The 16,886-nt window shown below is 39.6% G+C and overlaps 2 protein-coding genes across 11 annotated transcripts in view; one reads left to right on the forward strand and one right to left on the reverse strand.

Moving 5' to 3' along the window:
• P2ry12 (purinergic receptor P2Y12) overlaps positions 1 to 169 on the reverse strand; it is a 45,608-nt gene extending 45,439 nt beyond the window's left edge. The window contains exon 1 of the mRNA XM_029537721.1: positions 48 to 169. The gene's annotated coding sequence lies outside the window, so the exon portion shown is untranslated. The remainder of the gene's footprint in view (positions 1 to 47) is intronic.
• Med12l (mediator complex subunit 12L) overlaps positions 1 to 16,886 on the forward strand; it is a 299,671-nt gene that overhangs the window by 261,860 nt on the left and 20,925 nt on the right. For all 10 annotated transcript variants that reach the window (XM_029537714.1, XM_029537710.1, XM_029537715.1 and 7 more), the window contains 4 exons: positions 404 to 565; positions 2,004 to 2,366; positions 4,206 to 4,362; positions 6,279 to 6,508. In XM_029537714.1, coding sequence (XP_029393574.1) covers positions 404 to 565; positions 2,004 to 2,366; positions 4,206 to 4,362; positions 6,279 to 6,508 — 912 coding nt within the window. The remainder of the gene's footprint in view (positions 1 to 403; positions 566 to 2,003; positions 2,367 to 4,205; positions 4,363 to 6,278; positions 6,509 to 16,886) is intronic.

A 16,886-nucleotide genomic window follows, 5' to 3' on the forward strand; every position in this document is an offset into this window, starting at 1 on the left:
GCAAATACATAATCTGAAGACGTTACAGTAAAAAAGCTGATGGTTACCTTGCAGTGTGACCCTGGATACAGGAAAGTGTCCGTGCGGCAGCTCCTGCTGTGTGACAGCAAATGACACTGGCGTTTTTGTCATTTCAGCACTCTGATTTGTCGTGGAGAACAAGACTGCCTTTGTGTGCACCCTGATTTTCTACTTGAATAGAAGAAATGAAACATTTCACCAGTCCAATTTGCAGCTGTTCCATAGACTATGCTAAAGACTAAAGACATACTATACTAGCTCTAAAAAAAAGGAAATGTGTCACTGGGGAACTTCCTTCTTGTTAGCTTTTGCTTCATTGTAAAGTCAGAATTTTTGCCTCACTTCTCTCTTGCTTTTACATTTTTTTTCCTCTTTCTTCTAGAAAGAACTAGGAGACAAGAGGTCAGAAAGCATTGACAAAGTTCGACAGTTGCTGCCTTTGCCGAAGCAGACTTGCGATGTCATCACGTGTGAACCCATGGGTTCTTTGATCGATACAAAGGGAAACAAAATTGCTGGATTTGACTCTATTGATAAAAAACAGGCAAGAGTAAATGGTTTTTTTCCTCATATATAAATATATCTAGTTATAGAAGCCAAGTGACTTCCTTAATTTTCAGTGGTATAATTTTTGTCGTCAAAGCACAATAGCTATTGACATTGCAAAAAAGCCATTATCTTTGAAGATCTGCAATTAAAATGCTTATCTGGACTTCAGGACATTTCTAGAATCTACCAAAAAGTAGATTAAGTAACAGCTTAGCATAAGAAATAAAAGTAAAATAAAATTATTATTTTATATCAGGATAGGAAACAAGCTAATTTTATATAAGAAAATGTGTGTTGATAAGAATTTTCATTTGCTGAGTAAGCAGTGTTTAGCAAAACTTGTGTTACAACACTACATATTCTCTAAGAAGCAGTATTAGATGGGCACCTGCTTTCTATAAGACGCTTTGGAAGGTTCTTTAAACTAGCAGAAAGGCCAGCCTGAGTAGCCATTGGCACTGCTGCAGTGGAGATGGTGGAGGGAACCCCTGCCATTAATGGGAAGTAGATGCACTTCAGTGTGGCTTTGGGAGGGAAAAACCAGAAGTCACAGTCGGGGTGACTCGCGCTTCCTTCAGAAGTCATCCAGGATCCATTTAGATGTGAGTTCTACTCAGTAGAACGATTTCATCACATGGCAGACAGCCGGAGGTGGTGACATTACTGGCAGTGTTAGAAGAAGTCACACTTAAAGAGGAAGACAGACAAGAACAGATATGCTCACATCCAGGGGTTGGGGGGTGTACCTTGGCCATTTTTGAGGAAAAATGTCTTTAAATTGGTATACTTGAGAAGTTACCAAGAAATGTTACCCATTGGTATTACAAATAAAAGCATTCTATTTTTCATTCTATTCTATTCTATTTAAGAAATTAAATTCCTTACCTGGAGCCCGTAAAGATACCTTGGAATTGAAAGACTTAATTTGTGTTGTAACTGTTTCTGTAATTGGGTTCTCCCAAAACATTTTATTCGGAGAAAGCCACATACATGTACATGAAATACATACAAAATCAAGTTCAAATAGGTTGGATTGAAGAGAATATGAGTCCAATCAGAGGCAGACTATATATTGACTTTTAAATCTTATAATACTAAAAATAATGGATTCCTGAGATGGTTATAAATTAGTATTCTAACAGCAACTTTACAGGATGCTTGAGAAATCATATTTTCTACAATATACTTGAATGAAAATGTCATTTTTTACTAAAATATTGTAGACTGCCTTTAGATGCCTTAAGGGAGTGTCGGGTGGTACAGAGCACTGGAGAACTGAACTTGTGAAGTTCTGAACCCCAGTTCATACAGCTTAGATGAACATTCGTGTCTGCTGAGTTCCCTTAGCCCATTCCAACCACTCGCTTACAAGCTTGCCCTGTGAGTTGGGAACAAGCCAGGTTGTGTTGTCACAGAACATTCTTTTCCCACAGGGTCTCCAGGTCTCTACGAAGCAGAAAGTGTCCCCATGGGACCTGTTTGAGGGTCAGAAGAACCCAGCTCCTCTGTCGTGGGCCTGGTTCGGCACGGTCCGTGTGGACCGGAAGGTGATCAAGTATGAGGAACAGCACCACTTCCTTCTGTACCACACACACACCATGCCCAAGCCCCGAAGCTACTACCTCGAGCCACTGCCCCTACCTCCCGAGGAGGAAGAGGAAGAACTCACATCTCCAGTTTCTCAGGAACCAGAAAGGAAATCAGCTGAGCTGTCAGATCAAGGGAAAGCTACCGCTGATGAAGAGAAGAAGACAAAGGGAAGGAAGCGTAAGACAAAACCGAGCTCACGCATCGATGTGAGTTGGGGGTGTAAGGAAAAGACGGGGTCATGGGCACCTAGCGTGGGATTTACCCATGGCCGAACTCTACACCTAGAAACACTACAAAGAATGCTGGCAGCTTCCTTAGCAGAGTTTCCTAACAAGTGTCTGTCTAATGAATGAATTCTCATAGGTGACAGATAGAAAGCTTTTCATTTCCCACTGACCACTTTTTAGGGGGGTAAAGGGGATGTGGGATTTGTTTCTATAAAACCCTAGTTGCCCTGAAACTGCTTTGTAGACCAGCCTGGCCTCAATGCAGAAATCTGCCAGCTCTGCCTCCCAAGTTCAGGACTAAAGGCATGAGCCACCACACCTGGTTCATCTATGCTTTTAATAACTATTTAACTTCAAACTTCAGTAATGAGTAATATTGAGCTAATAAGCCTCATAATTTCCCTGGCTTTGAAACTTTTAAAGAGGTATATGATTCTCCTTTCTTTATTAATAAGTATGCCTAAATATTTTATTTTGAACGATTGGTATTTGCAGTGAATTAACATTTTAGAGTTCCTTCTACTTTTCTCCGAATGAATTTGTATCTGATTTACCCAAAAGAGTGTTCCTAAGATTTCATTCCTCGCCCTTGTATCTTCTGCCCCGTGTTATTCTTTAACCTATTTTCATATTTTATAAAAAGATAAAATAAACCTAGAGTAAAATACTTTTCCTCTTACTTTTTAAATACTTGATATCAATTAGATGGTAATGCAGAAATTATTTTATAGTATATGAGATGCATTATTTAAAATAGCTTTCTTATTTGAAATTACTTGGGTTTACTTCAGAGAAAGTTTCAGAACACTTTCTGTAGAATTCAAGGGTGTCCTTGATCGGCGGGGAGGAGGTACTCCGAGTCCCTGAGAAGGCACTCAGAGTTCATGAGCAGGTGCCATTATGTTCACCTGTGTCGACACTGAACCGTGCTTCCTCTTGGAGGATAGCTTGGTGATTAATACTTTTAGAGATGACTGCTGTCGCTTTCAGATGCCACTTCAGTACCAGTGCCTTCTCGCAAAGGTGGGACTTCCTGGCCCTCCAAGCCCCATGGCTGAGGGCAGCTTCTCATATATAAAAACCTTACCTAAATATATTTACAGTCCTCCTCCTGAAGTTACCTCTTCCAGGTCAGATTGCATCCTTTTGTAAAATCGAAGGATACTGGGACTTCCATTGTCCTTCAGCCTCTACGGCTAAGGACAGAAAGGATGGGTGAAGGGGGAGTTGAGACTGTCTGGTGTGATCTTTGGGCTCTGTCTGTGCTATGAGGAGGAGAAGGCACTTGGGGAATGGCTGTTTTGAGTGCTGCTTTGAAAATTGTGGGTAAGATACTATTGAGGCCTTGATATGATAGCACTATGGGGCTTTCTTACTCAGTTCTTACCCTAACCTTCCAAGATGAGGCCGGCAGGAAACTCTACAGCCATTGTCTTCTTCAATTATAGGCATTGTTCAGTGTTACTATTAGATAATTTACTACTATTATTATTATTACTACTACTACTATTATTATTATTAATGTCTGCCCTTTTTGGTGATGGTGGTGGGAAGATGGTAACATAGGTTGAAGTTAGGGCCTTATATGTATTAAGTGAAAATTATTGAGCTAAGTACTTTTTAAATCAAAGAAAAAAATAATTTGAATGAGCATTTTTAAGGAAATGGGTCACCATTTATATTCTCTCCCCTTTCATAAAAAAAATAGCCTTGAGTTCTGGGACGGGATCATCTCACATAACTATATTGAAGAACTTATATTGATTAACCATGTGTGGCATATTCAAGTTAATTTGTTTCGTAACATTTCTGTTGAAGGAGTATCAACAGACCAACTTATACCGAGTGCCTCCCAACTACTCCCCCATGTCCTCCCAAATGACGCATCATCCACAGCCTGCACTGTGGGGTTACAACCTGGTGAACCAGCCTCAGCAGCCTAGCTTTTTCCTTCAGAATCCATCTCTGAATCCAGGTGGGTATGAGACATGTAACACCGTGAGACCATTCTGAGCAGCGGTGTGAGGTTCTCCTTGCTTATATCCTTTATCCTCTACAGGATGGGGACTTCTGGTACTCAGTTCACATTTTCATAACCCACAACCCTAACAATTTGTTTTTCTTCTCTGAGATAAGATGAGGCTGCAGCTAGACCCAGTAGCATGCTTCTGTTGTCCCAGCTACTACAGTAGAGGAAGATCTGACAGGAAAATCACTGAGCGTTGCCAACATAGCAAGAGCTTGTCTCCTAAAGGAATGTTCATAAGTAGCTGATTACGTGCATGGATTGTAGAATTTGTCAGCAGGAGATTGAGCTGCCTAAAGTCTGAGCCACTAGATATAAAGTTGATACGTTTCATGTTTATAAAACATGCATATGTTTTTATTGGCTGTAATTCCCATGTATGTTTTAAAAGATCAGACAGTATTGTAACTTCCCTTTCTTACATTGTAAACTTTAAAATGAAATCATAGAGCAGCTCAGAAGTTTGGTTTGGCAAGTAAATTTACATACTAACACAGAAAGCTACCACATCCATAGTAAATATTCCTGATTATAGTATTGTTTGGTTCAAGCCCCAAGTACATCCTGTAATCCAAATGAATATTTTCCTAGATAGAAATATTTGCTAATTAGAAATTAGTTTAATGGGAAAATGTTTTTAAAGGATGAAAAAAGTTAATTTTATGCACATGCAGATATGTGCACATATAACTATGTTCAAACCTTTTACCTATATGTATATATATATATATATATATATATATATATATATATATGCTTTTACATTTAGTGAAAAATATGTTTATAGCCTTTGTACCATAGGTCACACAGTAGGCAGGTTCAGGATATGAGCTGAACATCTCCTGGGTCTTGTACTTGATGCTTTCTAAGCATATAGGTTCTCCCATCTGCAGAGTTTATCGCCTGCTTCCAAAGGGTTGGTTCTGAATCTACTTTCACACTGATATCCAGCCTAGCCCGCCGCTCTGTTCAAAGTTGTGATATTTACCCTCCTCCTGGTCTGTGTTTCTCTCCCCTTCTTTCTGTTGTATAGCACCAGTAGCTTGAATGGCTCCCTCGATCACTTATCTTCACATAAGCTCTATGAAGATTGGCACTTTTGCTCTTGTCTTCACAACAAAACCAAACATTAAGCTGCATTAAGCTGTGCGTGTGTGTGTGTGTGTGTGTGTGTGTTTGTGTTTGTGTGTTGTATGTATATAACCAAAAAGGTACCTGTGATGTATATATCACAAGTACATATATATATATATATATATATATATATATATATATATATATACACACACACACATACAAGTAATTATTGTATATAATTTTAGGTAAGGATTATAAGCTAGCATGATTCTTTGAGACTTTATTTAACAGCCTCAGTGCTGTTTGGCCCTCCTTCACCCTCCTTCTCCAGTCAGAGACTCCTTCCCATTTTCCCCATTTCCAAATTAGGCCTTTTAATTTTGCCATGGTAAAGGATTAAATAACACAGCCTTTAAACGTGTTTATAATACAGATGGATACTATGCCTGGCTTATGAAACTTAGGAAAATACAGCGTAAGGCACTGTTTCCTTCAAGTAATACGTTCCTGAATGGTGCACATGGCTTTTGACCCACATGTCCGACTGTTTTGTGCTGACCCATTTTATTTCAGGCATTTCGTTTTATCCACTGAAGTGCGGCCCCCATGTAGCGGTTTTGAAGAATTCACAAACATCATTGCCTTTTATCTTATGGACATTAGGCAGCTCTAAGCAGGATATCAATGCTTGGAGCTAGTGCTCATAAAGTAAGAAAGGTGAAATTCCTGTGTTGTCATGAAAGAATACCTGTTGCGTTTGAAAGCCTTCCTTTTGGTTGCTTTTCTAGGTGGCTCCCGATTGGACCCTGCGGGCTCCTTTGTCCCGACCAATACCAAGCAAGCTTTGTCTAACATGCTGCAGAGACGCTCAGGCGCCATGCTGCAGCCACCCTCCCTTCATGCAGTCACGTCTCAGCAACAGCTGCTACAGATGAAGCTTCTGCAGCAGCAACAGCAGCAACAGCAGCAGCAGCAGCAGCGGCTTCTCAGGCAGGCCCAGACTCGACCTTTCCAACAGGTTTGTTCAGAACCAGCCTTGGCATCCTCCTTACGTGGTCCCCTCCTCTAGCTAGGCGTGGTGCATAATCTTTCTATGTGCATATCTCTGTACATGTGGGGTCAGAGGGATATGTCCTTTATACAGGTTTATGAATATTCTTCCTCTTTTGTAGTTCATTATTGATCTTGGGAAGAAGCCCAAAGTGCTAAGGACTCTCATTCATTCAGACGTCAGCCTCTTCCTTTGACATGACTCTCCCAACCTCCATTCTATATTATAATTACTACAGTGTTTTGTATTTATTTTATCACTTCTTCTATGTATATCCTCACATGTATTTCTTTGATTTCGTGCCTCTAATGTCATGATGTTTTTTCTCCTTCATGGTTTTAAGCATTCATTCAATAAGGTCTGTGTCAGGCAATAAGCAAATTATAAACAGTGGTCCATATATGGAATTCATGTATGTGTGTCAAATGCTGGAGATGGTACCCAGAGCGTTGTACGTACGTGATGGGTAAACACTTTGCCCTTGGAGAATATGCCTAGTGCACGAATAGTGAGTGTAGTTTGTGCTGGTTTGCTTGTTTTGTTTCGTTGGTGTTTTGAGACAGGGTCTCAGTATATACCTTTGGCTGACTTGGAACTTACTGTGCAAACCAGGCTGGCTTCAGATTCAGAGATCTACCTGCCTCTGCCTTCTGAGTACCGGGAATAAGAGAAGTGGCTCACCATGTACCCCGCTTTTGGGTTTAATTTTCTGATTGATTTTCTGATTTTTATGTCCTGTAATTCACTGTTCTTCCTAGACAGTGCTTGCATGGAAAACACAGTGGCCAAGATGACCCGCGCCTACCTTGACATAGACACACGAAGCCTGTAGCTCTGTACAAGTAGAGTTAAGGACAAGTCTGTAGTAGGATTGCAGCTGCTTTTTCCAGTTTCTGAACTTTTTCTGTATTTTCCAATCTCGCTGTTATGATAATAGAAGCCAGCAGAGCACTTACTATGCTGAACCAGCCATGCACACTATAAATGCATTAGTTCTTTAGATCCCACACAACCACGTAATGGGTGTGAACCTCTGTGACCTTAAATGTGCCAGCCAGGCTGCAGTTGTCCTGCTCTAAGCAAAACAAGAAAACTTTACAATAACCCGGATTCCAGGGCTTTTGACTTACCCCAGTCCCGCTTTCCATTCTGGTTCCTGTGTAACTGAGTATATCTCCATTGCTACCTGGCAACAGGAAGATGAGGTGAAGAGATCCATTATGCACTCTTAAAAGTTGTCTTTTTAAAACTTCTCTGGAAACTGACCTGTGTGAGGACATTAAGCAGAAGTTATCATGGGCTTGTTTTTCCCTGACTATCAACTGCATAAACTCCTTGCATATCAGGTAAAATATGAGCAGAGTCGCTCAATACACATAACTGATGGGAAGTTGAATAAAGTGCTTAAAAAAACATACCAATTTTGCTTAAATAAGCAATGTGTTTGAAGCCATGAAAACCCTCATTGAGGTTTTAGCTGTTCTTTCTTGGAGAGTAAGCAGACACACACTTGTTCTTGCTTCAAATCCTTTTTTATTTAAATTATTTATTTTTATTTTATGTGCACTGGTGTTTTGACTGCATGTATGTCTGTGTGAGGGTGCCAGATCCACCTGAACAGGACCTACAGACAGTTGTGAGCTGCCATGTGGGGGCTGGGAATTGAACCCGGGTCTTCTGGAAGAGCAGCCAGTGCTCTTAACTGCTGAGCCATCTCTCCAGCCCATCTTGCTTCAGATTTGTCTTAATTGTAGCTTACTTTCAAACTGTCACTGCTGAACTTAGCTTTGAGTTGCCCCTGAAAGTGGTTCTGAGCTCTGGAGGAAAGGTCAGGGGCATATGGGTAACCATGGCAACTAAGGAGTTTAATGAGACAGACAGACAGAGTCATCAAAGGCCTTCCTCTCAGCACTCAAACAGACCTCAGTGACTTTTGCCTCCTGCAGAGTTGTGCAGACTAAAATGCACTGGAGCTGATGGACCGTCTGTGTTTTCATACTCAATTCTTCTAGGCCAACACTTTGGTTTTGTTTTGGTTTCTTCTTCATCTCAATTGTTTTATCCTTCATAGTCTTACATGTCTTCATCGGATAATAAATCAGTTTCATAACATCAGCCTGCTCCTCACAATTCCCCCCCAACTAAAAACAGCTTTGAAGTTCCCAGAGCTTGCCCAACAGATAAGCTCTTTCATGTCACTCTTTTTCATGTGCTGGCTAGTGGAGGAGGATATGCACACTACTGCAGATCAAGCCTAGGCCTTGGTGTAACAGCGTAGGCAAGTGCTTTACCATTGAGCTAAATCTCCAAACCCTCTCAGAAGAAAGAGAAAGGCGTAGTTATGCAGCCATACGGGCAGGAACCTTTCAGAATAAACAAACAAGGTGCACCTGGCGTGGTACACATGGTGAGCTCCTCCCCTCTCTCTTTATAGGTAGTAGCCTTAGTCACTGTTCTATTGCTGTGAAGATACACCATGACCATAGCAGGGACATTGTTAAACTGATGCTTGCTTTCAGTTTCAGAGGTTTATTACATTATCAGCCTGGCAGGCAGCATGGTGCTGGAGAAGTAGCCGAGAGCTCTATCTAGATCTGGACTTTCAGGCAGTAGGAAGAGAGCCACTGGGTCTGACTTGAGCTTCTGAAACCCCAAAGCCTTACCCCCAGTGACACACTTCTTCCAACAAAGCTACACTTACTCCAACAATACTTCCTAGTCTCTCTCAGGTACCAGCACTCCCTAATGATGAGTTATTCAAATATAGGAGCCTATAGGGACCATTCGTATTTGAACCACCCATGGCAATATTTGTTATTAATATAACTGGAATGTAGCCAAATATGTTGTCGTGGTGGGAAAAAGAATCTCCTTTTGATAATTATTTGAAATCTAGAGCAGTGGTAGAATTGTGTGAAATATAAGTCATATTGATAACTTGGTACAGTGTACCATGCTGGATATAATAGGCTTTTCTAAGCACTAATCATTTCACGACAAAATAACAGAGGTGTTGATTCTAACTTGGAAGAAATGCTTTCTCAGGTTAAATGCCCGTACACGTAGTCACACAGGAGCTAGTATTATTTTTGGATTTGTGTCCCCCAGCAAACTTTTTTTACTTCTTGAAGATAACAATATGAAGACATAATGTGGGACTCCTTTATAATCCTCTCTGGCAAGAAATCTATTTCTAGGTGTAGATATATTGAGATCCTTTTATAGCTGGTCTTGGAATGTTACCAAATACTTCCATGCTCCACTGTGGCTACTTCTGCTGCCATGCTTGTTGGCTTATCTTACAGGGTTGGGCATTGGGCCTTAGAGACCCTTTTACCATCACTTTACCTACGGAGGGCACATCGGAAGCCTAGGAAGTGTTAAATAAATGCATACATGGTGTAAGGAGCCATTCTCAAGCATCTACAGTTTCCCAGTAGACTTACCCTCAGCAGTATGAAGATGTCTGGGTGCTTCTGGAATGACTTCTGCTGTGGCCATTTTGAAACCTAAATGCACATAAGAGACATTAACTGTTGAGGTCTGAAAGTATCTCAGTCCTTACGGAGTGCCTGCAGCCTCTTTCCATCTTGCTCTTTACCTGATACAAAGCTAAAATAGAATAACTTTCTATTCCCCCTGTATGTCAGATAGAAGCTTCAGTCAGTCATGTGATTTTCTGTTACAGGCACTAATCCCAAGGTTCAAGAGAAAAGAACCAAGTCCACGATTATCCAAATTAAAGCAAGATGTATTTTGCTGCATTTCTGATTGGCCATCCAGTTGTCTCCTCCTCAGTCAGGGTTTTCGAGAGCAGCCCTCCACTGGCCTCTTGAAGTTCTTCTTATAAGAGGGATAAGGTGTTCACCGGTGTCGGAAGGGTTGGTGGTTATTCACTGTTAAAAGGATGCAATGAAAAGGGAGAAACAAAGTAAATGGGGCTTGCAAGTGTCCACAAAGGCAAAAGTAGACATCAGTGAATGGGATAAGAAGCAGTCTATATCAGATCAGAAACATACTCTTGATTACAAGTAGAAGCCTCACTTGGCCAGGGACTCAACATAAGACAAACAGATTTACCTCTTAGCTAGATGTGAACACTAAGCAAACTGTTTTAGCTGTAAACAGAACTCTTGTCCTGTAAGATTGCTTTGGTCTAGCATCCACCTTTGAGGGATTTGTTCTCTCACACAGACAACCTTTTATTTCTATTCGAATGTCTGAAGATGCTGTCTTGATATCTAACTACTTAATGAGATGCTTATAGTTATAACTGAGTGTCCCTTATAGCAATAGCCCCTGTTGACATGACCAGCGATGGTTTGGCAAAGAACCTCTTTTCATTCCTTCCTGTTTCTGATGTTATTGAGAAGTCATTGGCCTCTGATATTGCCTGTACACTGACAACTAATAATGGATCACTTTTATGATCACGAAAAGATGTTGACAAAAGTAGAGATGCCTGACCATTGTAAGCATTATAAGAATTGGTACGCAAATTTAGTTATAACTATGGAGGTAGGTAGTTGAAGAAATGAAGGAAGGCAGAATCAGAGCCTCCTAGAATTGGTAAATGCTTGACAAAAGTCAGTCTGACTTTACTCATACACAGGTTGTGAATAGCTGTGGCCATTCGAATTGTACACCAACCCAATGACTCGGTGATTGATCTCATAACTTAGGCATAGGTTTTTATCATTTTGGAATCTATTGTCTTTGCTTTTTCTCTCTCCCATGCTCTCTTCAGTTGTATATTTAAAGAATACAGACAAAAGGAAAAAAAAAAAAAGGACCCTGCTCTTTCCTCATGTTTATTTATTAAATAACTTTGTTCCACCATCATGACTTTTTCTTATGTTTATTTTGTTGAAGACTAAACTTTTTAGACATGACTGGAGATCTTGTATTTCTTCTCATCTCCTTCCCTTTCATTAAGGGGCAATCACTACCCTGAACATTTGGTGTTCTTACTGGATAGCTTGACTCCATCAAAGTGATTATTGTCCTGAATTACTCTACAGGTTGATGGAGTATATAAATAATGCCACACACACGTATTTTACTGCTCTGGTAATTTATTATTTTTTTAAATTTTTTATTATTATTACATATTTTATATTATTATTATTTATTATTATTATTACATTTCAAATGCTATCCCAAAAGTTGGTAATTTATTATTTTTGTTGCTGATTTCTGAGCTGCTGTACATTTTTCCTGATATGAAATTTAGGCATTTTAAAATTGATTTGTCATTCATGTTTTCTGTTGGATAACTGTCCAGAAATCATGAACTGAGCGTAATTTAAATGATAGTCTTTTGTTAAAGTTAGTCAAAAGAGTCTTCCTGAAGAATTCTTTACTTTTAATGTTTTCATCAAGTGTCACTTAGGAACATGACTTAGTCATGAACTCAGGAAGAGGAAGCAACTGACTCAATATGGAATATGTAAACCCTTTCATGATGTCCTTTGGTAGAAGACGTGTACATGGAATTTGGTTTTACTTATTAATATATTGGGTTTCTACTGAATGGTGACATTGGCATAAAACAGTTGATCTCTGCCAAGATCTAGCCTAGAGGAAAATGAACATAGCATATTTCTTAATGAGAGAGGGCAAAAGATATGGGTATTGTGCAAAGAAATGAAACATTGTTATGAAGGTGGCTGTTGGAACCGAGCAAATATAGTGATGTATGCACTGGTACCTAAAATTGATCATTTTTGCTGGGAAATTTTTCTCATACATCACTATCTCTAGTAAAGCAAAGGTCTAGTGTTCTTTCTTATGTCTGTCTCTAGAATGTAGGATGCTTGTGAAAGCTTGCTCGTCTTTGTCACCATTATCTCCTGAAACACAGGTCTAAAATGATTAAGCAAGGAAATTCACCTGGGAGTTAGTTGTCTATTTCTCAGTTATATTCTGTCAGTCTGTAAACAGTGATGGTACTGTAAGTTTACATTTGTTGTTTATGGTGGCTGGCTGAATACATGATCAGCCTCATGCTGTACTTCCTGGGCTTGGAGCTAATTGATTACATTCAATAAGCTATGGTCTGCTGACTGGTTTATTTCCTTTCTTCTCTGTTTAATGTTACCCAGATGGTCTGAGCTCTGCCACTGGCTCTAGGCTAGCCCCCAGTTGTTTACAGTGAGTGGAGTTCCTGATCATTTAGTCACAGCAAATGTCTGGATCTGATAAGCCCCATTTAACTCTCGGGATATATCATTTTATGACAAAATATCCCCATATTGTTTTATCAGTGCCCCAATCATTTGGCATAAATTAATGAAAAATTTGTAGGGCCTGAGTTTTGACTTCCTAAAGAACTTTTTTTTTTTTTTTAATGTGATTCTTTTCATGTGGAGCTTGACTACCTATATAACAGGATTTAGAATCTCATCTATACTTTCTGCCATTTTCTTGCTGTCCCTGTTCTGTAGGACTTCTGTCACTCTGCTGCTTCCTTTCGGGAAGACTTTAACAGCACAGTGGCAATACCTTCTGTCTGTTCCTTTCCTTCATTCTTTTACACCATTACCTTTTAGATGGCGAAATAAAAAGTGGGTTTTACGCCTATAATGGTTGATAACTGTAGTTTTCATTCCATTACTACCCAAGTTTGTGTTTGAGTGCACTGGCCACGCCCAGTTTAGTGAGACTTCGCTCTGAGACTTTACCCCTGATGACCTCGTGATCGTTATTATGCATTTGTATGGTATAGAAATCCTAAGCCCCCACAGGCGCATTCACAGTAGGTGTGACTCCACCCCAGTCCGAGTTTTGAATCTTCCTCTTCTTGAGTTCTTGCTTCTCCCTGTGGTGAATTCACATTGTTCACAGAGGGATGCGTGGCTTGATTTGTCAGCTAATGTGGGAGGGTGGACCTGTGGTTTGCAATAACCCTGTTATCACCTCCACTCAGTACCTGTCTCCAGATTCCTAACAAAATGCAGCACCTCTATTTTCTTTCCAGGATGGAGAATATATGTTATTGTTTTGGTTCGGTTTCTGAGCATAGGTTTTGAGAGTACATGTTATAAGACCTCATCTCTTTTGCTTTGCCTGGAGTATCCAAGAACGGATGTTCGGCATTAAATTACTATTAGGTTTCTGTATCAGGTAGCCAACCTACACTTTAAGTCCATTAATGTTAGGGAGAATCATGTGTGCCTAAGTCAATTTGTTTCATGGCATTTTGATGGTATTATTTTATACTGCTGTAATATCTTTATTTGCATATTCCAACTTCAAAAATATTTGGGTTATTACAAGCTTGCTGCATAAGAAGTTTCTCTAATAAGTTTTTTTGGTAAAGCAGACTTTGGAAGTGCTTCTGAACTCTTAGTTTTTCTTGAAGTTTTGTGCTTATGAGTAATCAAACATGTAAAGATTTTATTCATTAAAAGCTTGAAGTAAACATTATTATTGTCATGTTGCTAATGTTGTATGAAAGAAAATAATTGACAGGGATCATTTTCCAATCATTCAGCTCAGTTTTTTTTGGGGGGGGAAGATATTACAACAAACAAAATATTTTTTTTAATGTCAAAAGAGATTCTTTGCTTTTTATATTCACTTAAATAAATAGAAATTTTTATATTTTCTCTCCTCTTGTTTTTTTTATTACTCTCCTATTTTACAATTTTGATGACTATATTCAAATGCTTATGTCCACAATGTCTAGGCATGTTGATAGACTATGTTGTAGACAAGGTGCATATTTGTGGTTTGTTTGCTTTGGAATTAATCGGGCAGTTTAGCAGTTAGTGCGGGCATCAACTGATGTTAGTCAATTGCAAGGGAAGGCTTTCTGAAACAGTACATGTGTGTAATTTGTCACTAGGACCCTGTAGTATTTCTTTGGGTCTATTTTCTGTAGTCAATACAAATGAGCCTGCTATGATGACCATAACTTTTGCATATTATTACAGCCATGGATTCTTAGAAACTTCCATAACGAGTCTTAAGTAAAACTATTTTTGCTATGCAGTTCATTACAGTACTGGCTTATGTGACAGCTGTTAGTAGTAACAGCAGTAGTAGTATCAGAAAATGTTTTTTATTATGACAAAATATGTGTAAGATGACATTTTAACACTTGAATTATTTCATTTTTTTCCTTAATTTTTCTTTCATTGAAAATAGATTTTTTTTCATATGATATATTCTGATTATGGTTTCCCTTCCCCAACTCCCCCACAATTCTTCTGTTCCCCTCCTACCTGAATCTACACCCTTTCTATTTCTTTTTAGGAAACAAACAAACCAGAACAGGACAAAATAACAAACAGACAAAAGCCAAAGAAAAAGCACAAGAAATATACACCTCTGTATACACAGCAACCCCCTTAAAACAAAAAAACCTGGAAGACATAATATATACACAAAGTACTTGGAAAGTTTTTTTTAAAGATGTATTTATTGTATTATATATAAGAACACTGTAGCTGTCTTCAGACACTCCAGAAGANGGNATCAGATCTCATTACAGATTGTTGTGTGCTGGGATTTGAACTCATGACCTTAGGAAGAGCAGTTAGTGCTCTTAACAACTGAGCGATCTCTCCAGCCCCAAAGTTTTTTTTTTTAATTAGATATTTTCTTTAATACATTTCAAATGTTATCGCCTTTCCTGGTTTCCCCTCCAAACCCCCCTATCCCATCCCCCTTCCCCTGTTCACCAACCCACCTACTCCTGCTTCCCAGTCCTGTAATTCTCCTACACTGGGGCATTGAGCCTTCACAAGTCCAAGGGCTTCTCACTCTTCCCCCAACCCCCACCCCCGTAGATGTCTAACAAGGTCATTCTCTGCTACATATGCATTTGGAGCCATGGGTCCCTCAATGTGTACTCTTTGGTTGGTGGTTTAGTCCCTGGAAGCTCTGGGAGTATTGGTTGGTTCATATTGTTGTTCTTCCTATGGAGTTGTAAACCCCTTCAGCTCCTTGGGTCCTTTCTCTAGCTCCTCCATTGGGGACCCTGTGCTCAGTCCAATGGTTGGCTGTGAGCATCCACCTCTATATTTGTCAGGCACTGGCAGAGCCTCTCAGGAGACAGCTATATCAGACTCTTGTCAGCAAGCACTTGTTGGCATCCACAATAGTGTCTGGGCTTGGTGGCTGTGTATGGGATGGATCCCCAGGTAGGGGAGTCTCTGGGTGGCCTTTCCTTCAGTCTCTGCTCCACACTTTATCTTTGTATTTGCTCCCATGAGTATTTGTTCCTCTTTCTAAGAAGGACCAAAGCACCCACACTTTGGTCTTTCTTCTTCAGCTTCATATGGTCTGTGAATTGTATCTTGGGTATTCTGAGCTTTTGGGTTAATATCCACTTATCAGTGAGTTCATACCATATGTGTTCTTTTGTGACTGGGTTATCTCACTCAGAAAGATATTTTCTAGTTCTATACATTTGCCTAAGAATTTCATTAATTCGTTGTTTTTAATAGCTGAGTAAGTACACCATTGTATGAATGTACCACATTTTCTATGTCCATTCCCCTGTTGAAGAACATCTAGGCTTCTGGCTATTGTAAATAAGGCTGCTATGAACATAGTGGAGAATGTATCCTTGTTATATATTGGAGAATCTTTTGGATATATGCCCAGGAGTAGTATAACTGGGTCCTCAGATAATACTAGGTCCAATTTTCTGAGGAACTGCCAGACTGATTTCCAGAGTGGTTGTACCAGCTTGCAATCCCATCAACAAATAGTGCTGGTTCAACTGAATATCAGCATGTAGAAGAATGCAAATTGATCCATTCTTATCTCTTTGTACAAAGCTCAAGTCCAAGTGGATCAGTGACCTCCACATAAACCCAGATACACTGTATCTAATAGAAGAGAAAGTGGGGACCAGCCTCGAACACATGGGCACAGAGGGAAAGTTTCTGAACACCAGTGGCATATGCTCTAAAATCAACAATAGACAAATGGACCCTCATAAAATTGCAAAGCTTTTATAAGGCAAAGAACATTGTCAGTTAGGACAAAAAGGCAACCAACAGATTGTGAAAAGATCTTTGCCAGTCCTACATATGTTAGAGGACTACTATCCAATATATTTAAAAAATACTCAAAAAGTTAGACTCGAGAGAATCAAATAACCATATTAAAAAATGGGGTACAGAGCTAAGCAAAGAATTTTCAACTGAGGAATACCGAATGGCCAAGAAGCACCTAAAGAAATGTTCAACATTCTTAGTCACCAGGGAAATGCAAATCAAAACCACCCTGAGATTCCCCCTCACACCAGTCAGAATGGCTATGATAAATTTAAATTCAGGTGACAATAGATGCTGGTGAGGATATGGAGCAGGAGGAACACTCCTCCATT

Source organism: Mus pahari, chromosome 4 (genome assembly GCF_900095145.1).
Source record: "Mus pahari chromosome 4, PAHARI_EIJ_v1.1, whole genome shotgun sequence".
NCBI classification, from domain to species: Eukaryota; Metazoa; Chordata; class Mammalia; order Rodentia; family Muridae; genus Mus; species Mus pahari.